The sequence below is a fragment of the Pelodiscus sinensis genome, chromosome 6 (genome assembly GCF_049634645.1).
Source record: "Pelodiscus sinensis isolate JC-2024 chromosome 6, ASM4963464v1, whole genome shotgun sequence".
NCBI classification, from domain to species: Eukaryota; Metazoa; Chordata; order Testudines; family Trionychidae; genus Pelodiscus; species Pelodiscus sinensis.
Genome location: NC_134716.1, coordinates 62,467,037 through 62,492,283, shown reverse-complemented (window position 1 = coordinate 62,492,283; position 25,247 = coordinate 62,467,037). Strand labels below are relative to the sequence as shown.

At 44.7% G+C, this 25,247-nt stretch overlaps 2 protein-coding genes across 7 annotated transcripts in view; one reads left to right on the top strand and one right to left on the bottom strand.

Annotated features, from left to right (window-relative positions):
* Positions 1 to 2,090: 2,090 nt before the first annotated feature.
* Positions 2,091 to 25,247, bottom strand: part of TMEM232 (transmembrane protein 232) — a 155,913-nt gene continuing 132,756 nt past the window's right edge. For 5 of the 6 annotated variants that reach the window (XM_075932031.1, XM_025190394.2, XM_025190393.2 and 2 more), the window contains 2 exons: positions 14,339 to 14,432; positions 2,091 to 2,289 (listed from right to left, as the gene is read on the bottom strand). In XM_075932031.1, coding sequence (XP_075788146.1) covers positions 2,101 to 2,289; positions 14,339 to 14,432 — 283 coding nt within the window. In that variant the 3' untranslated portion in view covers positions 2,091 to 2,100. The remainder of the gene's footprint in view (positions 2,290 to 14,338; positions 14,433 to 25,247) is intronic. The other variant, XM_025190397.2, reaches the window with a different exon arrangement.
* LOC106732774 (histone H4-like) lies at positions 20,044 to 20,709 on the top strand. Its single transcript, XM_075932032.1, is given in 1 exon segment — positions 20,044 to 20,709. A coding segment is annotated over 1 exon segment (312 nt). The 3' UTR covers positions 20,356 to 20,709.

Genomic DNA, 25,247 nt, shown 5'->3' with positions numbered 1-25,247 from the left:
GTGTTTTGGGAGGTGGTTCAGATCAGCTGTTAGGCATGTGGGGTCCAATGGCTTCTTTCAGACCCATTGCTGTGGGAAAAGGGAAATGGGGTGAGCTTGGGGAACAATTCAGAGGCACTGGGCCTTTTTGGGCAGATGAGCTCTATAGGGTTTGTCTGCAGTCTTGAAATGAGCCTTTCACAGGTCTTCAGAAATAACCCTCAAATAACTTAAGTGTGTGATCGCATGCCTAATTGACACATGCAAATAGTTCAACTCTGCATTCGAATCACATAACCACATTCTCAAGAGGCCCACTGCCAAGAGTGGGGGATCTGCTGTATATCAAGGTCATATGAGTCTAGCCCCTTCTTACTGATTTCTTAAGGTTTTCTTTTTTTAAAGAAACTTTCAAGAAGCATTTGTTTAATTTTGTTGCTTCCATATTCTGACAAGTTTATAGAAGGTTTATAAAAGGTTTTATTCTAAGATTTTCTCTCACAGCCAAAACTCAGTTAATGCTCATTTTTTTTAGAGATGATTCATAAATGCTGCTTATCAATTATTTAGAATTAATACCAACTACTTCTGTTTACAAATGATAAAATATGCTGTGTGATCGTAAGTCAAGAATTAATAGGAAAAAATGCTAATTATACTACTGGAAAAAATATAACTGGAAAAATTGCACTCACTTGAGACTCTTAGTTGCTGTAGGTATAATGACCACTTTTCAAATATATCTCATCTCAAATGAGGGCAGCAAAAAGTGATGATGCATGAAAGTTCTTGAATTTAGGCAATAACTGAAGCTTTCTTAAAGAAAGCTGAATACAGGAAAACTTGCTTGGTTTTGTTCAAAATCCAAACTATGGCAAGTTTGCTATGGCCAGGTTTGCTAGGTTTCCTGTGGCAAATGTGAGATGCTGTTTGGCAAACTGATGGTTCAGAGGGAGACCATGAGAAATCTCTCTGATTTCACATGATTTTGGCCAGAAATAAGGTAAAATTTGGAAGCTTTGATTTTATTTTTGGAAGTAGAAACTCCAAATGAACTTCAGGAAGTCAAAGCTATACAAAAAGTTTTCCCTGAACCCATTTGTTGAAATGGATCCTGTAGCAAAGATTGGCTCAGGGCACATTTGGGGCAGAGGCTCCCTAATACTAGACCCATGCAAGTCCTCTATGTAACAAAAGGCAACCTGAAGACTACTCCAAATTCAACCTGGCTGCCCATGACCTAAAAGGGCTATTCCAGCAGTTGGGAATGATGGATGCTGTTGTGCTTTGAGCTGCCACGTACACCAGGAACTCACCCCTACCCCCCAGGAGTTCCCTGAGGACTTTGAGAGATTGGCATAGAGGTTGTTCAACAGCTTAGGAACAGCCAAGGACTGTCCCCAGACCGCTGAAATCTAGGGGTGCTGGAACAATTTTTAGTCTGTGGATGCTGAGTTCTTCCCTCCCCTACAATAGTTTCGTGCCCCTCTGACGGCTGCCAACTGTCAAGGACCAGACCAACTGCATACCATTTGCAGCAGTGGAGTCCAGTCCTTACGGTCTGGGAGAGTTGGCAACTCTGGCCCCTCAGCACCCCCAAGCTGGAGCCACAGCTGGGAGAACTGCTGACCCTGGGCTGAGGCCAGGTGCAGAGCCCTAGGTTGGCAGTGGAAGACAATGGGGTGGGGCTGGTGGGCAATGGGACCCTGAGGGCCAGCAAAGCCTATGAGGCTGCTGAGTGGCAGTGAAGCGAGTGGGGCTGGGGGACCCTCGAAGCCCAGCAGGACCCTGCAGGGACTGCCCAGAGGCCAAGACCCGGGGCTATGAAAGCCAGCAGGGGGTCAACACTGGGGTTGACCCCCAAACACAAAGAATCTGAGTGCAAAACCTGTGGGTGCTGCAGACCACTCTTATTTCCCGTGTCTGTGCTGAAATCCTTAGGCGAACGGACTCCTCACGTGTCAGAGCTGCAGGCCTGGCATATTGGGTCATTTTACTAGTCACTGGGGAACAGTTATTTTTTCCAATTTTTAAAACATTTTAATTTCAAGCATTTAGATTAGAAAGTCAGTCCCACATTAGTGTTGATTGATGAAATACTGACAGCTCGATCTTGTTAATTCACTTTATCAAATCTTCATCTTGGTGTTTAGCAGGAAGCTCATAAGGTTTGGTTTTCTTGTGCACCTTTTCTTCTCGCCTTTTCATAATTTCTCTGAAGTGCTCTTCCTCCTTCCTTTGTTTTTCCTGAAGTTCTATCTCCAGGAGCCACTCCTCTTCCTTAAGTCTGATCTGCAGCTCCTTCTGCCACTGTTGCAAAAAAGAGAATGATTTTGATTTGGTGAATGGGGTCTGTATAGGAAAAAGCACAATCTGGCATTAGCGAGCTCAGCCTGAGCAAAGCAGTTGCCCAAATGGCAAGAGCTAATGATAAATTAAGAATGTGTATTTAGGAAGAGGGCTTCTGTTAGAGGCAAGAGGCGGGCTGGTGGCTGGATGTCATAGTGCACTTTATTGTGGCTAAAACAGAAGCATATGACTTTTACAGGGAAGAAGGCTCAATGGAAAATCATTCATTTGTGGACTTTCTGCTTAGTTCTAACTTAAACATAACACAGCAGGTTTTCATATTTCCAGTCAATCTCATGGTTTCACTTGCAGACACTCTCAATGCTGACAAACTGAAAAAAAAAAAACAAGTAAGGTATGTATTTGCTTATTTCAGCCTTTATAGGGTACATAGGCACTGCCAGAAGTGAAAACATTTTGCTGAAAAGGACTGAAAGTATTATAGTGCTGCAATCAAGAAGCAGAAGTTAATGTCTCTTCTTTTGTTCCTCAATGACAATGTTATTACTGCATTAATGGAGGCCCTGCAGCTACAGACTCTTAAATACAGAAAATCCGAGTCTGAGTAATACAGCAATAAAAAATGTTGGTGCTTTGGGTTTGGTTTTATTTAAGGTTTCACAAGAAGAATAAAGTGTGGATGGGAGGGAGAAAACCACAGTCACAAGGTAAAGGACCAGGTATGGTAAATTCTGGGCTGAAATGTAAATTTTCTCATGCTTTTGGGAAGCTGAATGGAATATTGTGAGGCCACTGATGCCTTATGGGATAATCAATTCTAAAAAGAAGGTGTCTTTTTCTAAAAACCTTCCCCTGACCAAAACAAGCCAGTGGCTCATGGGCAAATTGTCCACAGTGACAGTGATTGTCAGTTGAGCGAAGTGCTCTGAATTATCAAAAAGATTTCAATACACTTGGTATTTTTGCTGTCTACACAGTGACAACTCAATGGAAAATTAAATCTCAAAGCTGTTTAACTTAACCACATAATCCCAAACCTGGTTTTATAAAATCAACCATACTGAAGTCAGCAAAGAGAGGTGGATCATATAAGCATACAGAGAGGGAGGAAATCTTGTTATTTCGTAAGAGAGGTTCATATTTATTTATTTAAAATATTTTTACCCCACCTCTCATATGAGAATTGTGATGGCAAAAGCAAGTCCAAAAACAGCACTTCTGATTAACATAACAAAGAAAAGTTATTTACTTACTATTGTTCATTGTGAAGCAAAATAGCTGGAAGCAAAATGCCCACTCTTGGGAGCACAAGCATTCCTAACATTGAGTTTGAATTCTCTTTAAAGCACTGGCCTGTACTCACATGCATGCACCTTCGCAGAACTAGACATTCAAACCTGACGTTATATAAGGAGTATAGTCCCAGTCCCCCAGGATGTTTCACATTACTAAAAATCATGGAGGAAGTTGGCAGAGAAATGGGGACTCTTGCTGACAATTTACTCAAAATCTATGAATAAATAATCTTTTCTTCACCTTATAATAATGTCAGAAGGACATGGCTTTGAGAGCTACTTACATAAAGACTGTGGCCTGCTCTGCTGATCTGGATATCAGATCTCGCTGCCAGATCAATAGCGAAGCAATACCGAGTAAAGGTATGCATATAACTACAGGTAGCAGGTTTCCATAGCTTTGTGTAGCTTACTAAGACTTACAGGCTACTTGGATCCCAGTGATGTGAGTTTTAAGACATTAAAGCACTGACACATCCTCAAAATTAGTTAAGCAAGGGCATATCTACACTACATGGAAGATCAATACTGCTGCAGTCGATCTTCTGGGGTTCCATTTAGCTGGTATAGCATATACCCGCTAGATCAAACTGAAAGGGCACCCTGTCAGTGCTGGTCCTTCTGCTCCTCACAAGGAGTAAGGGAAGCCAACGGGAGTGTTTGCTCCTCTTGGCCTCCTGCTGGGTGGATGGGGATTTAAGATACATAGACTCCAGCTATGTAATTTACATACTGGAGTTGTTTATCTTACTTCAATCTTTCCTTGTACTGTAGATCAGGCCTCACAATGGCACTAATCTTGAACAGGCATTTGTCTTTCTAACAGGATTCTAACCAGCCCCTGTGCAAGGATGCAAAAGGTAGGGAGAAGTTCTATGTGCTCACACTCTCTTGCATAGCTGTCAGAATCTAGCCCTTAGTTAGGAATTAGGGATCTAGGCATAGTATCCCTTATCTTTAGGAAACATACTGTCCTGGCTGATCTTATTTCAGCTAGGAATAGTCTCAAGGGATATACAGAGTACTCTTCCAAACGTTCAGATGGAGAATCCCTCAATCTTAGCAAACAGGAAATTCTAGTCCCAAGCAGAGGAGGCTCACAAATAAGTAAAATGATATAAAACAGTCCCAACAAAAAAGTCTCCATATTGAAATGTGCAAATATGATACTTTTAGAGATGAGTTTGGATAATGCTGTGAGGTAGTCCAGCATATCTGCGTATTAAATCCATAATTAGAGGTATTAAATAATTAAATGAACCATTGTTAGCCATGGAGCATATTGTTATGAACTGGGTTAAATCTTAGTATGGGTTGAATTAAAACCTCACTAAAACTGATATGTGAATGTGCCCTTCACATAAGGTTGCTGATTGCCATATTTGGAGTCGAGAAGGAATTTTCCCCAGAGGCCAAGGAGAACAATTTTTCCCTCCCCCTTGCAACACTCTTTTAGGTACTTTAAAACCACTATCATGTCCCCCATCATTCTTCTCTTTTCTAAACTAAACAAGCCCAATTCTTTCAGTCTTCCCTCATACCTCATGTTTTCTAGACCTTCAATCATTCTTTGCTGGATCTTTCTTGAAATGTGGTGCCCAGAACTGGACACAATACTCCAAATGAGGCCTAATCAGCGCAGAGTAGATTGGAAGAATGACTTCTCGTTTCTTGCTCACAACACTCCTGTTAATGCATCCCAGAATCATGTTTGCTTTTTTTTGCAACAGCGTCACACTGTTGACTCATATTTAGCTTATGGTCCACTATGACCTCTAGATTCCTTTCTGCAGTACTCCTTCCTAGACAGTCGCTTCCCATTCTGTATGTGTGAAATGGATTGTTCCTTCTTAAGTGGAGTACTTCGCATTTCTCCTTATTAAACTTCATCCTATTTAACTCAGAAAATTTCTCCAGTTTATCCAGATCATTTTGAATTATGACCCTATCCTCCAAAGCAGTTGCAAGCCCTCTCACCTTGGTATCATCTGAAAACTTCATAAGTGTACTCTCTATGCCAATAGCTAAATCATTGATGAAGATATTGAACAGAACTGGTCCCAAAACAGACCCCTGCGGAACCCCACTACTTATGCGCTTTCAGCATGACTGTGAACCATTAATAACTACTCTCTGAGAATACTTATCCAGCCAGTTATGTACCCACCTTATAGCAGCCCCATCTAAGTTGTATTTGCCTAGCTTATTGATGAGAACATCATGCAAGACTGTAACCAATGCTTTACTAAAGTCTAGGTGTGCCACGTCTACCGCTTCTCCCTTATCCACAAGACTTGATATCTTATTTAAAAAAGCTATCAGATTGGTTTGACAATATTTGTTCTTTACAAATCCATGCTGGCTGTTACCTATCACCTTATTATCTTACAGATGTTTGCAGATGAATTCCTTAATTACTTGCTTCATTATCTTTCCTGGCACAGAAGTTAAACTGACTGGTCTGTAGGTTCCTGGGTTGTTCTTATTTCCCTTTTTATAGATGGGCACTATGTTTTCCCTTTTCTAGTGTTCTGGAATCTCGCCTGTCTTCCATGACTTTTCAAAGATGATAGCTAAAGGCTCAGATACCTTTTCTATCAGCTCCTTGAGTATTCTAGGATGCATTTCATCAGTCCCTGGTGACTTGCAGACACCTAACTTTTCTAAGTCATTTTTTAACTTGTTCTTTTTTTATTTTATCTTCTAAACCTACCCCCTTCCCACTAGCATTCGCTATGTTAGGCATTCCTTCATACACAGACTTCTTGGTGAAGACCAAAACAAAGAAGTTATTAAGCACGTCTGCCATTTCCAAGTTTTCTGTTATTGTTTCTCCCTCCTCACTGATCAGTGGGTCTACCCTGTCCTTGGTCTTCCTCTTTCTTCTAATACATTTAGGGTGTGTCTACACTGGGCCACTGGTGAGTCTTTGCAGTTTGCACTCCCAAAGGGCGGGTGGCGGAGGGGAGGGGGGAGCCAGGTGCCCCGAGGGAGGAGGGGGAGAGCATGTCACTCAGGCCACGTGAGCTGCACGCTGTGTAGCATTAGGCAGCAAGCAGCACGTGCAACCACGTGCAGCCTGGTGACCGAGCGGCACGTGGCAGCTGCAGGGTACACCTGGGACCGTGCTGCTCTCACACATTCGGCGGGACCAGGGGGAAGGGTGGATGCCTGCCAGAACTGGCCAGGGCCCCAGGGACTCAGCCCAGAGCCCACACCTCCGCTAAGGGTGCAGCACGGAGAACGGCACACTGTCCCATGCCTGGCTGTGAGGCACAGACAGCTTCTGTTGGGTACGCCACAACGTCACGGTCCTGTGACTGTGGACCCCACCAAGCCCCTCGCCTGCTCCTGGAGCCTTGGCTGGCTCCCCGAGGGGAGTCCCCACTGTGGCCACACATGTCCCTGGTCTACCGGCCTTGCAGGAGGGATAATGGGAGGGACAAGGGCCCCTAAGTTTTGCTGCAAGGATGGGACACCCCCCCCCCACCCAGTCACTCTTCTGGTTCCATCCAGGAGATATCCCACGTGAGGGGATCTGAGAGCCCAGATGTGCTCCCAGGCACTGTGTGGGGATGCATCTCACTCCCTGTCAAACACCAGTGATTAGCCCAAAGCTTTTCACAGACTCCACCGGCAGGGAGTTCCACAGGTGAATGCAGCACAAGCACCCTCCCGCCCTCCATGGGGCCAGGATACAGACCGGTGCTTACAATACTAGAGGGAAGACCCTACTCCAGGGGCAGTCCTCCTTGCCAACATACAACACAGGGGCAGGAAGGGAAGAGAGTGGGCCCAAGCCACACAACTGTGGGGTCACCTGGGCTCAGGGGTGGAGGGCATGAGGTGTGGGGACAGTGGACGGCCTGCCTGACTGACCCATCCTTTCTTCTCTTCCCTGCAGCGGGATCCAGCACCAGACCCTCCACTGCGGCAGCAGCGGCACCCCCAGCTGGCCAACCCCGAAGGCGCAGGCTGCGTCAGAGGGACTAGCTTCTGCGCTGCCACGTGACCGCTGTGGAGGGAATCCAGGGCTCCGTTGAAGAGTGGGTGCAGGGGGAACCTGCAGTGGCGGCAGGAGGGCTGGGCTGCCTTCCTCACTGAGTGCAGAGGGATGCGCACCTCTATGGACATACTCACGGCACATTTAGTGCACGCCATCCACTATGGCATGGCCGGACCCCATGCCCCCGCCATCCCTCCCGGAGCACAGCCCATGCCCCCTCCTATCCCTGCTCCTATCCCTGCTCCTATCCCAGCTCCTGCCCCTTCCCCTGCCCCTGCCCCTGCCCACCTCCCCGTGCAGGCTGCCCCGACGCGGTCTGCCCAGCGTGTGCAGGTCCCCCCCCGGAGGAGCGCTCGCAGGGGCCACCCGTCGCAGTAACTGCCCCCCTCCCTGTCCCAGTAACTGCCCCCTGCCCCCCCCCTTGTAAATAAAAAGTTGTCTATTTTTCAGTTCATTCTTGTGTTGGTTATTGTGTTACTCTAGTAACTGTAAGAATTGATTTGAGATGCCAATTAGCCACTTAAATTTAACATGGTTACAAACTGTGGACAACAAATTCTTTACTCTATCACCGGGGGGGCCCTTTGTAAGTGGTCATTGGTTTGTGGTGCATAAAGAAATACTGAGACTTTTCAGTAAAATGTAAACCACAAACTATATTTACATAGCCAACAAACAAGCAAGAATGGTTAAAAGATGCACACTACAGAGTATTAAACATAGTCTAGGTGCAGGGAGGACAATTGGGTAGTGTTGCTGGCCACCTCAATCCTTTGGTCCTTCTGGCCTTCAGGAGAGGAACAGCCAGGAGATCCCTCGACGGAAGATGACGGCGAAGCTGGCCACCTCAATCCTTTGGTCTTTCCGGGCCTCAGGAGAGGAACAGCCAGGAGATCCCTCGATGGAAGATGACTGGAATCAGGTATGCTGACTTGAGCCTTCCACATGAACCCCAAATCCTCTTGGCTGTTCTTCAGGACAGGCGATGGTGGCCTAAACCCTAGCCTAAACTAAAAAGAAAAACCCTACCTAAGCCCGACACACCCGACGAACAGTCACGATGACGGCCGATGTGCTTTGACCCAATGCTTTACAATTGGGGTGGGAGGTAAGGGGAGGGGATGGCGAAGGGTACGGGATGGGAGGGAGTAGTCTGGGGAGACCCAGGCGACCCTACTATGGGGCTTGGGCAAACATGTCCACCAAGGCCTCTCTGATGCGCACTGCATCCTGGCGCGCCTGGCGGATGGCAGCTGTGGCGGGCTGTTCCAACGTCTGTGCCTCAGCTGCCATCCATGCAGGGAGGAAGGCCTCCCCACTGCGCTCCACAATGTTGTGGAGCACGCAGCACGCGGCCAGGACCTCCGTTGCATTCTGCTCACCCATCTCGAGACGGGTGAGCAGACAACGGAAGCGGGCTTTTAAACGTCCAAAGGCCAGCTCCACTGGGTTTCGGGCCCGGTTGAGGCGGTCATTGAACCGGGCCCGGTTCTGGTCCGGTTGCCCCGTGTATGGCCGCATTAGCCAGGGCATCAGGGGGTAGGCCGCGTCCCACACGACGCAGATGGGCATAGGCACATCCCCGACAGTCAAGTCCCGCCGGGGGAAGTAGGTGCCCGCCTCTAACCTGCGAAACAGTCCAGAGTTCCGGAGGATGCGGGCGTCGTGTGACCGGCCGGCCCAGCCCCCGTAAATGTCCACGAAGCGGCCCCGGTGGTCCACGAGGGCCTGCAGAACAATGGAGCAGTACCCCTTGCGGTTCATGAAATGGCCTGCTCGATGCTCCGGGGCCCAGATGGGGATGTGGGTGGCGTCCAGGGCTCCCCCGCAGTTGGGGAACCCGAGGGCAGCGAAGCCAGCCATGGTATCATCCACGTCGCGCAGGCGGATGATTTGCGGGAGCAGGACGTCGTTGATGGCATGGACGACCTGCAGAAGGGTGCAGAGAAACACAAGGGAACACATCATATACGGCAGGGGCCCCCCCTTGATTCCCTCTGTCCTCTCTCACTCACACACACACACACACACACACACACACCAGGGACTCCCTCGCCCCATGGCCCCCCCACCACCACCGGGCCTATGCAAGGGAGGGACGGCCCAAACCCCTGGGTGACCCAGGCTGGAGTCTTGGCTGTCCCTGGGCCTGGAGTGCAGCACCCTCCCCCCATCCCACTCCCCCTGGGACTTACCTCCACGACGATCACTCCGACGGTTGATCTTCCCACCCCGAACTGCTGTGCCACCAAGCGGTAACTGTCCGGTGTGGCCAGCTTCCACAGCGTGATGGCGACCCTCTTCTTAACGGGGATGGGTGCCTGCAGCCGAGTGGTGGCTCTCTGCAGCATGGGGGTGTGACAGGTGCACAGCAGCAGGAAGGTCCGCTTTCTCATCCGGAAATTCCGGATCCATTGCTGGTCGTCCCATAGTCCGAGGACCACCCGGTCCCACCACTCGGTGCTGCTCTCCAAACTCCAGACAGGCCTCTCTATGGTGGGGTGCTGATGCAACATGGTTCCCTGGTGAGGGAGTCCAAGGTGATCTCTGCCTCCTGGTACATGTACACCATGGCACCGGCCTCCAGCACGAGCAGCAGGCACTTGTACAGCTGAAACAGGGGCCCGAGCAGGTACGTGGCCACCCACGGCTCCATAGCAGACAGAGCAGGGCAGAAAAAACAAAACTCAGGGAAAAGCAGTTGGGGGCCAAAGGGTGGTGTCCCCAAAACTCAGAGGGCAACCACCGACCCTGCGAAGGGTGCCAGTCCCTGGCAGAGGCCCCAAGGCACAGGAGCAGGCGACCAACGGCTGTCCATTAAGCACATGTCTGAACGGCGCTCTTGCCCCGCCTCCGGAAAGGTCTGGTGGCCTTTGCCCTCTTCAAAATGACTCCGGGCTTCTGCTTTTCTGGAAAAGCGTGCCGCCAGTGTAGACGCGCTTTTCCGGAAAAGTGCATCGTTATAACGGTAACTCCGGGGCCAATGTAGACGCTCCTTTTCCAGAAAAACTTAAAATGGAAAACTGTTCCGTTTTAAGCATTTCCGGAAAAAGGTGCCAGTGTAGACACAGCCTTATAGAATGTCTTCTTGTTATCCTTTATGTCTCTAGCTAGTTTGAGCTCATTCTGTGCCTTTGCTTTTCTAATCTTGCTCCTCTATATCTGTGTTGCTTGCTTATATTCATCCTTTGTAATTTGTCCTAGTTTTCACTTTTTAGATGACTCCTTTTTTATTTTGAGATCATGCAAGATCTCCTGGTGATGACAAGGTGGTCTTTTGCCATACTTTCTATCTTTCCTGCACAGTGGAAAGCTTTTGGGCCCTTAATAATGTCCCTTTGAAAAAGTGCCAACTCTCTTCAATTGTTTTTCCTCTTAGTCTTGCTTCCCATGGCACCTTACCTACCAGCTCTCTGAGTTTACTAAAATCCGCCTTCCTGAAATCCACTGTCTCTCTTTTGCTGTTCTCCCTTCTACCATTCCTTAGAATCATGGAATCTATGATTCTTTCACCCAAGCTGCCTTCCACTTTCATACTCTCGACTAGTTGCTCCATATTTGTTAAAATCAAATCTAGAACAGCTTCCCCCAGTATCTTTTTCAATCTTCTGATATGAAAAATTGTCTTAAATGCAGTCAAGAACTTATTGGATAGTCTGTGCCCTGTAATGTTAGTTTCCTAACATATGTTTAGATGGTTCAAGTCCCCCATCACCACCAAATCCTGAGCTTTGGATGGTTTTGTTAGTTGTTTAGAAAAAGCCTCATCCATCTCTTCTACCTCGGTAGGTGGTCTGTAGCAGACCCCTAGCATGACATCACCTTTGTTTTTTTACCCCCTTTTAATGTAACCCAGAGACTCTAAACATGTTTGTCTCCTACGTCCATCTCCACTTCAGTCCAAGTGTATACATTTTTAATATATAAGGCAACACCTCCTTCCTGTTTACCCTCCCTATCCTTCCTAAGTAAGCTGTACCCTTCTATACCAATTCTCCAATCATGTGTATTATCCCACAGTGTTACAAAAGTACTAAATTTTGAATTTGACATGGACATTACTGATAAGACGCTATTAATGGTGAAAATGGCCATTGGATCAATGATTATAAATCAAATTTTGCTCTACACATGAAACACGGGGGAGGGAGGGAGTTCAGTTGGAACATTGTGTCCAGTTCTGGGCACCACATTTCAAGATCGATGTGGAGAAATTGGAGAAGGTCCAGAGAAGAGCAACAAGAATTATTAAAGGTCTAGAATACATGAGCTACAAGGGAAGACTGAAAGAATTAGGTTTGTTTAGTTTAGAAAAGAGAGGACTGAGAGGGGACATGATAGCAGTTTTCAAGTACCTAAAAGGGTGTTTCAAGGAGAAGGGAGACAAATTATTCTCCTCGGCCTCTGAGGATAGGAGCAATGGGCTTAAATAGCAGCAAGGGAGGTGTAGGTTGGACATTAGGAGAAACTTTCTAATTGTCAGGGTGGTTAAATACTGTAATAAATTGCCTACGAAGGTTGTGGAATCTCCATCACTGGAGATATTCAAGAGCAGGTTGGATAGATATCTATCAGGGATGATCTAGACGGTGCTTGGTCCTGCCGTGAGGGCAGGGGACCAGACTCAATGACCAAGAGGTCCCTTTCAGTTCTAGTATTTTATGATTCTATTATTTTAAACCCCCAAATGAAGTCAAAATATAAATGTAACTTGGAATAATTGGGACCCACAAGTGGTCAAATTCTTTTATATCTGATGCAAAAGCTGGTAGCTGCTGTAACAATATATGCACTTCTCTACCTCTCTACTAGGCTTTTGGCATAGTAATGACAAGTCCTGATTCTGCTATCACTGAAGTCTGAATTGCAAAACTCCTATTTCTTTCAATTTGAACAGGATCACAGTATCGGAATCTACTTGAATCCAAGCCATTTACAGGCAGTCCCCGGGTTACGTACAAGATAGGGACTGTAGGTTTGTTCTTAAGTTGAATTTGTATGTAAGTCGGAACCGGTACATATTGTAGGGGAAAGTCTAGCCAAACATTTCTCCAGAGCTCAGTTTTATTCTCCCACACCTCACTTCCCTCAGTCCTTTATTCTCAAGCTGAGGTGTCTGCTGAGGAAAGCCGCTCTGCGTCTCCCTGGTCTGCTGGGGGGAGAGGGGAGGCGCTAGCTTCGCGTCTCCTTGGTCTGCTGGGGGGAAGCAGCTAGTGCGGGGTTGCCTCACCCCGTTTGTAAGTAGGGATCCGATGTAAGTCGGATCCATGTAACCCGGGGACTGCCTGTATTTAATTACATGACCTGTTAGTTTTTTGTCTGGTCTGGTATTGTTCCAACCAAAACTATTTAGCTCCAGATCATAGCACCAGGCAGAGCTTTTTCCCATGCTTCCTCTCACACTTAGTATGTGCAAAACTAACTCATTATCCTCCTTTAGATCTCTTCTGAAAATTCTCCTCTGCCACGGTCCCTTCAAAAAGCAAGTGAAGTGGCTGAGACCACTGCTGATCACACTGAATTATCTTGTTTCATTATTTCATGTGATTCCCATATTGGTATGTTTCTAGCTACTTTTCAGGGACAGTTTTATTCTGTGTTTGTACAGCACTTAGCAAAATGAGGTTCTGGTCTGTAAACAGAGCTCCCAGGCACTATGGCGGTAATAATAATTAGAAATAATAATACATTAATATAGTGGTTCTCACAAAATTACAATATGCATCTAAATATTTTGACACAAATTACTGGCAAAATTCCTGACACACTCCAATGCTACTAGTATCTGTTGCGAATGAGGAATTACTAATGGCAGTCCCTCACTAAGGCCATGTCTCTACTATCACAGGCTGCCCACCTAAGTTACACAACCTCAGCTACAGGAACATCATAACTGAAGTTGATGTACTTATGTCTGATTGACATGGTATCTTCGCCATGATAAGTCAACAGCTGATGCTCTCCTGTCAACTCCTTTTACTCGTCTCATTTTGGTGGAGCACTGGGATCAATGGGAGAGCACCTGGAAGTCAATTTATCACATCTCTACTAGATGCAATAAATAGACCCCCGCTGGATTGATTGGTGTTTGTGGATCCAGCATGTACTGAAGACATGCCCTATGTCTCCATGAGCTATAGTGAAAAATTATTGCTGCAATATTGTCATGTCTGTCAAGAGGGGTTTAAGCAACAAGTTCAAATTGAATATATCTTTCTAAATAAATAAAAGCAGGCTGTAATGACGTATTTTTAGATAAAGAAGTTGCTGCCTGGATGCAGTGTATTGCTTTAATGGACTAGCCTCCTGCCTCTCCAGCTCATTTAAGTGCTACAAGAACAAAGTGATTTTAAAAAATCTTTTTGATCTCCAGAAAGTATGGTCTCCAGAAAAGTGAGTCAAAGGATTTGGCTATAGTTGTTAAGAACACACATCAGAAGAAATCAGTGCTCAGAAATTAGATTCTTGTCAGAAGAAATCAGTGCTAATTGAAGAAACTAGATTAGGTTATTATTTAACAAATAACAACAGGTGGTTTCCATAATTTAAGGAAGCAAATAAGGTGCATGTATAGCAGAGTTTTAAAGTAATATAGTTTGGCAACTGCTGAATTTTGTAATGATCAATATTCAATTTATGTAAGTACCTATTCTTTCAGGTCTGCTTGTCCTTGCTCAAAGACTTTTTTAAAAATTATAAACAATGCTACTTGTCAAACAAACAAACAAAAAAGAAATAAGAATCTTACCTGATCCTCAATTATCTTCTTTAGTGCCCTATCTGTCCTGGTAAAAATATCTGGATATGGATAAATTGGTATTCTTGCTTGCAAAAGTTCCTCCCTTTAGTAAAAAGAGAAACACTCAACATCATTACATATCAGCATTCCTTTTCCTGAAATCATGTTGGAAGCACTTATGTTATTAAGTGCTATTGAACATGCTATGCTTGTGTCTATGGTAGTCTTTTGGGGGAAATCTTCAATCAGTGCATTTAGATCAATGAAAACAACAGAGGGTGTGACAATGTAAATAGACCTCAGGAATTTTCATCACTGTCACCCAGACCAGCTCTAAATAGTGCTCATTATTGAAATCTTTACAACTGCAAGTAAAATCTGTTTCTCCATATTCCCTCTTCTGTGCTAAATATAAGGAATACCATAAACATTCCAGTAACATAAAAAGGCTACCTCTGCACTTGCAGCATGATAGTTTCAACTGTCTACCTACCACACATCACGGTAGTATCTAAAATTGTTTTCAGTATTGCTTGTAGCCATGTTGATCTCAGGATATGAGACTGACAAGGTAAGTAAGGAAATATCTCTTGTTCAACCAACCTTTGTTGGATACAAAGTCACAGGAGGGTACTGATACATAGTCTTACGACTTTTACTCAGGTTGTGAGCAGAATGGTTTTTTAAGAAATACTGTAGTGTTAGCTTTTTGGTGATGGGAGCTCTTCAGAAGGAACTGCTGCAAACAGAAAGAAGCTACTTTCTGCCTTAGACTCTTCCTCTAGAGTTAGTTCTTGGTATACAGTTGTTTCTAGGGAACCAAGTATTAATATTTGGGCTGGGATTCCCAAAACATGGCTTTGGTTGTGTATTGTTTGACTCCTATCTCAGGACTGGTTTGAAATTTGTGTAAATCAACAAGCTATATTAAGAATCAACCCAAAGTCAGTACAATTGGTGTCTCCTCAACTGGGAAACTCACCTGCAAGATGCTGTCTTCTGCTACTGCTCAGCAGAGGGGCAACAGCAGGCCCACCAGTAGGGAGGGGGCAAGGGAGGCAACTGCCCTAGGGCCCATCAATTCAAAAGAGCCCAGAGCTCCTAGTCATGACTGCTGCTACTGCAGCAGTGGCAAGAGCCCTGGACCCTTTAAATCACTGTAGGAGCCCTGTGTTCCAGGAAGCACTGAAGCTGCCTGGGGGAAAACTAGCCCTAGCCTCACCCCATCTGCCCATACCTCTGCCCTTTCTAGGCCTTCAGTTCCCCTCACAGAGTGGAGAATTTGTTCTTCCACACCTTAAAGGGAAATCTAGACATTCAGCCCCCCCATATTTCCCCCTTGTAATAAATCAGAGAACCACCCTGACACAAGGAATGGGGAAGTGGAAATGGAGAATATTTTCACTCTCTATGCTTGTATTTCAGAGACTACCTGCTCTCCTCCTGCAGTAGTGCAGTACTCTGAGGGAAGGGCTCTGTGATCTGGGAGGGACACAGGTCCTGTTACAAAGAAGTGGAAAATAGACAACCAGAAACTGCAGGTGAGACGCCAGCTGGAAGAGGGCACTCCAGCTGAGCTAATTCTCAGTGACCAGAGGGAGGCATCGCTGCTGTGGTCACAAACTGTTACACTCCCCCAAATGAAGCTATTTTGAAAAGCAACACTCCTAAGGGTATATCTACACTGTGGTGCTACTTCAGGATACTTTCAGTATCTTGAAACAGCTATTCCACTTCTTTGAAACAAGCCCGTTATTTTGAAAGATAACGGGTTCACTATTCCGACGTTCCTGTAAACCTCATTCCATGAGAATTAAGGGACGTTTCGGAATAGTGGCTTATCTCAAAATGTGGTGCTGTGAAGATGCATTTGCATAGCTCAAATTGCGTAACTTATTTCAAGCTGAGGGTGCAGTGTAGATGCACCCCTACTCTACACCTGTTTCCTTTACACAGTGAGGGTCAAGGAGTACACTGATCTAGTTGTTCTGGAGCAATGGCAGCCACTGCACACAATCATCCAAGAGTCTGTTCTTGGAACAAGGCAGCAGATTGTTTAGAGAGAGTGAATATGGCCTTTGGCTACACTGGCAAGCTCCATAATTGTAATTCACTACCAGTGCAGCTCCATCAGTAATAGCTGTAGTGTAGACAGCTTTCAGCTAGTACCACCTCTATAACTCTGAGCAGGATTGCATAAAATGGTGATTAAAAATATATTAAGTATCTCATGCTTAGATTGCAACTTACATAGTTACTACCATAGACGTTGCTGCACAAGTGGTGAATTACAGCTATAAAATTTGTCTGCCAATGAAACACACAAGGTGAGAGACCAATCAAAGGGACAAGTGCAAAGTCCTGCATGCAGCCTGGAAGAAAAGGGAAATTGCGTGAAGTTGCTTTTCTTGCATCCCTGAGCTATACTGCACAATGAAAAAGGCAGGAACTAAATGAAATAAAGGAGTTTCCTAAAAATGTAAATTGCATTATCATCCTGTAGTAACAATTAGGGATGTGAAGGACTAGTTGACTATCCCATAAGTAAATGCTTATCAGACAGTCGACAGGCTAGTTGACTAGTTGCTTCCCCCCTTCCCCCCACTTGCTGCCTCTATCAGAAAGAGACAGCAAGTGGGGGAAGAGGAAAGGGTATTTCAAAGCAGCAGTGCTGCGTGGACCCTGAGGCCAGACCCTGGGCTCCACACAGCACTGCCGCTTTGAAATGCCACAGTGCAGCCCAGGGCCAGCTGGTGTCCCCAGGCTGCACACAGTATTTCAAAGTGGCAGCGCTGTCTGGCACCCAGGATCAGCAGGGCACTCCCCCACTGATCCCAGGCTCCACGGGGTGTTGCCACTTTGAAATGCTGTGAGGAGCCTGATGTCGGGCCCCCTGCAGAGTTTCAAAGTGACAGCACCACACATTGCCCGGGAGCAGCGGGGGAGTCCCCAGCTGACACAAGGCTCCACGCGGTGCTTTCACCTTTGAAGTTTAGCAACAGCCCTTGGGTGTTGCTACACTTCAAAGGCGAACAAGTATCAGAGGGGTAGCCGTGTTAGTCTGAATCTGCAAAAGCGGCGAGGAGTCCTATTGTAGGGATAACATATCAATGTATTAAAAATGTAATTCCCCCAAGTGGAAGTGACTCCCCATAATTTGTTCCTCACAACTTAAAGTGTTTAGATTTATTATTATTATTATTATTATTTGTTAAGATTGTTAAATGTTTAGATTTATAATTATTGCCCCTCTAGAATATAATTTGTTAGAATATAATATTAGGACTATATATCCAGAAATAGCTTCCCCACCCCCCCACTCCTCCCACCCCGTGTCCCAGGGCATGCTCAAACTTGTGCAAGGGGCTGCTTGAAATTGACATTGCAGAGATACATTGTAACAATGCATTGTCAAGCCACTAACTCTGCTATGGGTGCCAAGCCCTGTAATTGACTAAGGGCATTGTTACATAATTAACGCCTGTTCTCTTTAAAACATTGTAACTTTACTCAGCACTCAGAGAATGTTTTAAGCAATACCACCCAGAAACTTTTGTAACTACAACTTTTATTATTATACAAAATACTGCATGGGAAACATTAATTAGGGAATGTATGAGAGAGTGCTTGGACGATGAATGAATGGTTCTGAGAGGTGCCAGCCTGAGAATACAGCAACAAAGGACTGAAGAAGGTGTCAGGTGCCAGTGCAACCAAAAGGTGTCAAGTGGAGAAAACCAAGTACTGGAGGTCCACCTGATGAGATCACTGACGAGCACCTGGCAGCCACCCTAAAGACATCAGCATGACGCAGCAATTTCCATAGACTGGCATAGGAAGAAATTCCTATAAGAACTGGACTAAAAGACTATGGAATTAGAGTCCAAGATTCTGCTGCCAGCCTACCAGGAGCTTCAGATGCACATCTGATCAGGACTTCGCTCCCCACTACCATCACTTGTGTACAGAGTACCTGGCCAGTATTCTGTCACAAGCAACTTCCAGGCTGGTAACTATACACAGAACTTGAATGAAAGGATGTATGAATGAATGTTTATATATATATATATACATATACACACACACACACACACACACAGGCAGTCCCCGGGTTATGTACAAGATAGGGACTGTAGGTTTGTTCTTAAGTTGAATCTGTATGTAAGTCGGAACTGGCATCCATATTCAGCCGCTGAATCTGGACACCAGTTCTGACTTACATACAGATTCAACTTAAGAACCCCAGGCGTCCCCAAGTCAGCTGCTGCTGAAACTGATCAGCAGCTGATTCCAGGAAGCCTGGGGCAGAGCAACTCTGCCTCGGGCTTCCTGTAGTCAGCTGCTGGTCAGTTTCAGCAGCGGCTAACTTGGGGACGCTTGGGGTAGTGCAGCTTGGGTGCTGCTGGGTTGGTCCAATAGCGCGGCCACTCCTCGGCGCTGCTGGACCAACCCAGCAGCACCCTAGCTGCTCTGCCCCAGGCGTCCTGATTCAGCCACTGCTGAAACTGATCAGCAGCGGGTGAATCAGGACTGCTGGGGCTGAGCAGCTGGGGTGCTGCTGGGTTGGTCCAGTAACGCCAAGGAGCGGTGCTGCGGGACCAACCGGCAGCGCCCCACCTGCTCTACCACAGGCCCCGGGCTTTGCTCTACATCTCCCTGGTCTGCTGGGGGGGGCACTAGCTGCGTCCCCCCCAGCAGACCAGGGAGACGCGGAGCAAAGCCGTGGAGGACCCGGGCCGGACCGCAGTGCTTCCAGATCAGCTGGAAGCGGCCGCGGGTCCGGCCCCGGGTCCTGCGCGGCTTTGGTCCCTGTCTCCCTGGTCTGCTGGCTCCCGCAGCAGACCAGGGAGACGGGGAGCAGCTTTTCTTGCCCCGGAGGAGGCGGGCGGCGGGACCAGGCGTCCTGCCGCTCGAGTCCTCCGGGGCGAGAAAATCCCCGTTCGTAACTGCGGATCCGACATAAGTCGGATCCGCGTAACTCGGGGATTACCTGTATATGTATATAAGGGTTAAGTAGTGATAGGAATAAGTAGTTAAACAACGTTGTTTGCTTTTATCTTTTCTTCATTTTTTATTATTATCTTTACAATAAATGTGGCTTTTTGCCTTATCCCCCTCATAAGATCCTGCTTGCTTTTATTGGTATAACACTATGGCACCTTATAGACTAACTGAAGTATTGGAGCAAAGACCCACTTCGTCAGATGTCTTTGTCTTTCAAAGGAGAAGGCGCCCTATTGACTAATCAAATAGTCGATACAAAATGCATCGCCTATTCAGTTAGTTAATTACTCACATCCCTAGTAACAATAATAAAGAATCCTCACTATATATTGCACATGTATAATGCCTGCCATGTAAAGAGCTCAAAGCACAAAACAAATATTAATTTGGCCTCACATCACCTATTAGGCAGTGAATCACAGAACACTAGAACTGGAAGGGATCTCGAGAGATCATCAAGTCCAGTCCCCTGCCCTCATGGCAGGATCGAGCACCATCTAAATCATCCCTGATAGGTGTCTGTCTAACCTGCTCTTAAATATCTCCAGTGATGGAGATTCCACAACCCCCATAGGCAATTTATTCCAGTGTTTAACCACTCTCACATTTGGGAAATTTTTCCTAATGTCCAACCTAAACTTTCCTTGATACTGTTTAAGCCCATTGCTTCTTGTCCTAAGTTTTCAGCTGTGACTGAAAACCTAGCCAACATGTCTGGCCATGGCAAGGGAGGTAAGGATCTTGGGAAAGGAAGCGCTAAGCACCATAGGAAAGTATGGAGGAATAGCATCCAGGGTATTGCAAAGCCAGCTATCCACCATTTGGCACATCATGGGTGTGTGAAGCGCATTTCAGGTGTCATTTATGAGGAGACTCAGGGAATGCTGAAGTTGTTCCTGGAGAACATGATCTGAGCTGCCGTAACTTACACTGAGCATGCAAAGTGGAAGACAGAGACTGCTGTGGACATAGTTTATGCACTGAAGCACCAATGCTGTACTTTGTATGGATTTGGAAGCTAAGCCTATCAGTAATTCTTACTGAAGTATCTCCATTATATCAAGCTTAGAACCCAGATCTCCTAAACTCCCAGTCCTGTACCGTAGCCTCAATTTGTAGCCAGTGAAAAAGGTACGTGATGTAGGGATTTAGAGCACACAAAATGGAACTACACAGGAACCTGCAAAATCAGATACATTATTTTAAAAAAGAAACTGAACGGGAGAACAGGAGAGTGAAGGACTTTAAGTCTGAATGTGGCCTGGCCATTTGCATTACTAATATTTTCCCACAGTGTTGGATGCATACTCCCTTTCTGTGAATTCCCTTTTTTCCTGGGTTTCCCTGAAAATCTAGACATTTTTGGCATAGGTCTTGTTTTGCACATTTATTTTCCCCAAAGCATTTTTAGTTGACTATTGCATACTTATATCAGTAATTATGCCTACTTGTAAAAGTAGTATAAATTGAGATACTATGTAAAGAGTCTTATACCATCTTGTAACTAAAATATACTGCCCCTGTACAGCAAAGGATTTCTGAAGTTAAAAAAGCTTAGCAATTTCAAAGTATTTTTCCTTCGTGTAGTGGAACTGATTAGCCATATTTCTTTATGCTCAAAGAGTCATAAATAAAATGTTTTTCTTTAAAAAATGAAAAAAACTCACGTTTTTACTAATAGCAAAGCATAAAAACAAGGGCAGAGATCTATCGTTTTTACTTGCCTATAAAGCACCAAGCACATCTTCTGCATGGAACAATGTAAAAAATATTAAAAATAAGATAATGTTTTTCATCTGTGAGGCTCTCCAAATTTTTACAAAATATATACATACAGTGATTACTTTTCCATATAGAGCTAGGCATTTTCTGCCAGGACTGCTGAGATCTTAGGATAAAATTTAACAAGGTATGAATTTCTATAATTTCCAGAAGCTTCAGGGGATAGCCCAGTTAGTGTGTACAGAAATAAAAAGGTCTGGTAGCACTTTATAGACCAACAAAACAAATAATGAAAAGAAGGATTTATTTTATGATGCTACCTTAAGTACAGTGATGATATTGGAATTTGTTATAACAATAGTGTGCAATGGCTTCAAAGAGAACTGGAACAGTATGTGAACTTTAAAAACAAAAACAACCCCATAAAATGTTTCTTAACTGTATCAACCTTATCCTATTTGCTTTAGCTACCAACTAAGACTGTAGCTAACAGATGGACAAATTGTATCATTAAAGCTGACACACAATTAACTATACCATAGAAGTCCTGAATTCTTGCCAATCAGTTCCATTTTTGACTACCTGGCTGGTTAAATTCTTTCAGCTTCTTAGTTACACTTCAGCTCCCTGTCAATTTTGTGCAGTACAACACAGTTCAATTTCATCCAGAGAAACTATGTGAATTGCTTACATTTCCTTGGGACTGATTTTGTAGCATCTGAAGTATAAGTGGTAGTTTCTCAGTGTGCACACTAAATAACCCTGCATCGATTTAAGATGAAGCCAGTCAGTGAAGATCAATTGAGGGCATGGTGACTCACAGCAGAAAAAGAGAAATGCAAATCATGATTTTTCTAGTGAACAGAAAATAGATGTCTTACAGATCAAGTCCTCCTTTGCAGATTCTGCACTGAGGATTGGACTTGACATTGATAAGCTTTAAACTTTAGCTCAGGGCTGTGCGATTTTAAAGGGAAAAAATTGTGACCTATACTTTACAAAATGACTTTAAAGAAATAGACATTCCCACCCAGTTCACTGTATCCTGTGTATTCACAAGCCCTCTAGCAAAGAGGAACAGAACCAATGGGCTCACCTAAGAGTGTTGAATGCTGACATTTTAATGGGGTTTTGCTATTTCCTCTCTGGTAAGCTGTATATTTTTCTTTTGCTTTATTTTCTGCTATCACTATTCATACATATTAAACGGAGGAAGAAAATTCATTGCAGGATTTGTACAACACTGAAAGCAGCCTGATGCATTTGTGGAAGCCCAGTATTTTCAACCAACTGCAATGCTGCATCCCTAAAGCACCTGGCAGATGTTCATGTATGAACCAACTGTACAAGCTTCAAGTATTCCCTAATGCGAAATCACTTTAACTTAACATGAGACCAAAATACTCAGTTCAGTGAATTTTGATATTCACAGAAGGTACTTCTTCACTACAGAGGAAGATTGAAGCTGCCGCTGTCAATCTTCCAGGGTTCGAATTAGCCATTTAGTTAAGCAGCTAATTCAAAGTGAGAGGGGTGCTCCAGTTGATGCCGATAACCCTGCTATCATGAGAAGTAAGAGTGTTCTTCCTTCAACTTATTGCAATGTAGACGGCGTCAAAAGCTGAGTTAAGCAACTTCAACTTCAGCTACGCAATTGCGACTTGGAAACTAGTGGACCAGCCCCAATATTTGGGGCTTTGTTTTATATAGGCACCTATTTCCCCTCAAGCATATTCCATTCTGATATTTTACACCTACTGTCTGGTCACCCTAGGCACAGGGGAGACCCTGGTGTAGTATGCTATGCTGGTTTTGGGGCAGCTTTGCACTGGTAGAGCAGAACAAGGTGATTAGCCAAACTGTCTGCATTCCAGCACATTCCAGACGGGCTATGGAATCCCTCACCTAGAAGAATGCTGGACTTGAATGCAGGGTCCAGGACAGGAGGCTTTGGGGAAAAGACTCTCCAGAGAGATGAAGAGCTGCAGTACAGCTGACAGAACTCCTTGGCTCTGAGGGAACAGAAGCGGGAACAGGGAGCTTGAAAGTCTGCGGACTGAGGGTGAAATTGGAAATCCCAAGTGAGAAGGATCATAGGAAACTGTATCTTTATAAAGGTTTAATGAAGAGACCTTAGGAGAGGGAATATGATCACATATTTTGGATTTGGAACAAATTATTTGGGGAAGCAAGAGAGGCTTGATGGTAATGTGCTGGTGGAGCCATGCTATGCTAGGGTGGAGTGTGCTCTGACAAGATACTTGGGCCCAATACTATAATGTCAGGTCTGGCAGGAAGACAAGGTGAGCAAGGCAAATGCCTTGGGGGTCCATGCTTTCAGGGCCCCGTGCTGCTGAGTATTCACCAGCCAGCGGCCAGACCCGGGACCCCGCTCCAAGCATCCTACCTTGCGCCCCCCCAGACCCTTTGGCCGTGCCTGTGTAATGTAGTGGGGATTCTGGTCTGTAAATCATTTTGAGGGTGATGTGATTTATAAATAGCATTTTGACATTATTGTTTTCTATTTTAAATCTAGGAGGTAATGGTCTTGTTTATTCTTTTTAGTGACCTATGTAATTTCCTCTTGCTCCATTGCTGGTTAGTTGCTAAATTAGTTTTTTCAGATGTGTTTGATTGTTATTCACCTAGCACAGTTAGTTACACCTTCCTTACTCTAAGGTTGCGTCTACACTGCACTGTTATTTCGGAATAACTAGCATTATTCCAAAATAACAATGCAAGCATCTACACAACAATTCGTTATTTCGAAATATCGAAATAATGGGCTGCTTATTCTAACTTCTGTAAACCTCATTCCACGAGGAATAACTCCTCTTCCAAAACAGCTACTTCAAAATAGCTGCCGTGTGGACTCTCCACGGCTGCTATTTCGAAATAGTTCCTCAACTCGGCCATTCTAAGTAATTTCTCCCCAGTGCTTCCTGGAGCTCTAAATCGAGATAGTGCATCCACATTAGAGGAGCCTGCATCAGACTAATTTTGAGGCTTCCCTGTAGTGTGAACACTCTATTTCAAAACCAGCTGTTTCAGAATATATCTTCAGGAATAGCTTATTCCAAAATAAGTGTGCAGTGAAGTACCCTAAATGCTAAATTGATGTTTCTTATGAATACAGATTTTCTTTGAGTCTCTTGTTTTGGATGCTGGAGTCTTTCAGCTGGACTTCTGCCTGTAAGTTCTCTTTCTCAGTCTTCTTTTAGGTAAGTTATTGTAGCTGCAGCCCACTACATGATAATTATTATCTTCTAAACTACAGATAGGTTGACTTCTTTAATTTCAAGGCAGTACTTAACACTGATTCTGCTCTTTTGGTGATTGCACTCAACTTATTTCTGCTGAAAATGTTAGATAGTAAACCCTTAAATCAGGAATAGAATGTTATCCTCACATGGCATCGGGCTAATGTACATCAAATGATATAGGATGATGAAATCTGACATGACCTAATGGAAAATGATGCATGCCTCAGCTGTTTTAGGTTTTTATTTTTACAATTTGCTAAAAGTAGTTAGAAACAGCTAAGTCGCTTCAAGACATGGAACTCTGTTAATAAACCCTGGGTTTAAAAGAAAAGTAAGTAGCTGAAGCACCTCCAATTTTTATCTGCAATTTCCAACACAGTATATTACAAGGAAATTTCATTTGGGTCTTATTACTTGACATCAGCATTGCCATGTCTGCACTTGCTTTAATTGTAGGTTCAATCGTTCCCTAGTTGTTGTCTTGTTGTTATAAGACTCAGATTAGTGAAAGGCTTTATTGCATAGTGTGCTACAATATAAAGTTTCTGCTTGTTGTCAATGCAAAATGCTTGCTATTGTGTTTGTTGTAATGTCACTGTAAGGCATTTGGAAACTTTTTCAATGCCCTCTCATTGTTTAGGGTCTACCTTCTTATAATCAGCTACCTAAAATTTCTGTTTTATGCATGCAGCAACTCTGCATTTTGCTTGTGGGACTACCTTTTTAAACCTGAACATTTTGGGAGTGTAACATAGGAGCCTCTCTTTGAAAATATTCCTTTTTGAAGCCCAGTTAATTGTGATAGTAACATTTACCACTTGCACTACCAACTGTTAAATTGGAGCTGTGATAGAGCTCTAATGACTTCTGGCTCACATGAAGATTGCAAAATCCAATTTAGAGAGCATCTTTGTAAGTGAAGTTAACAA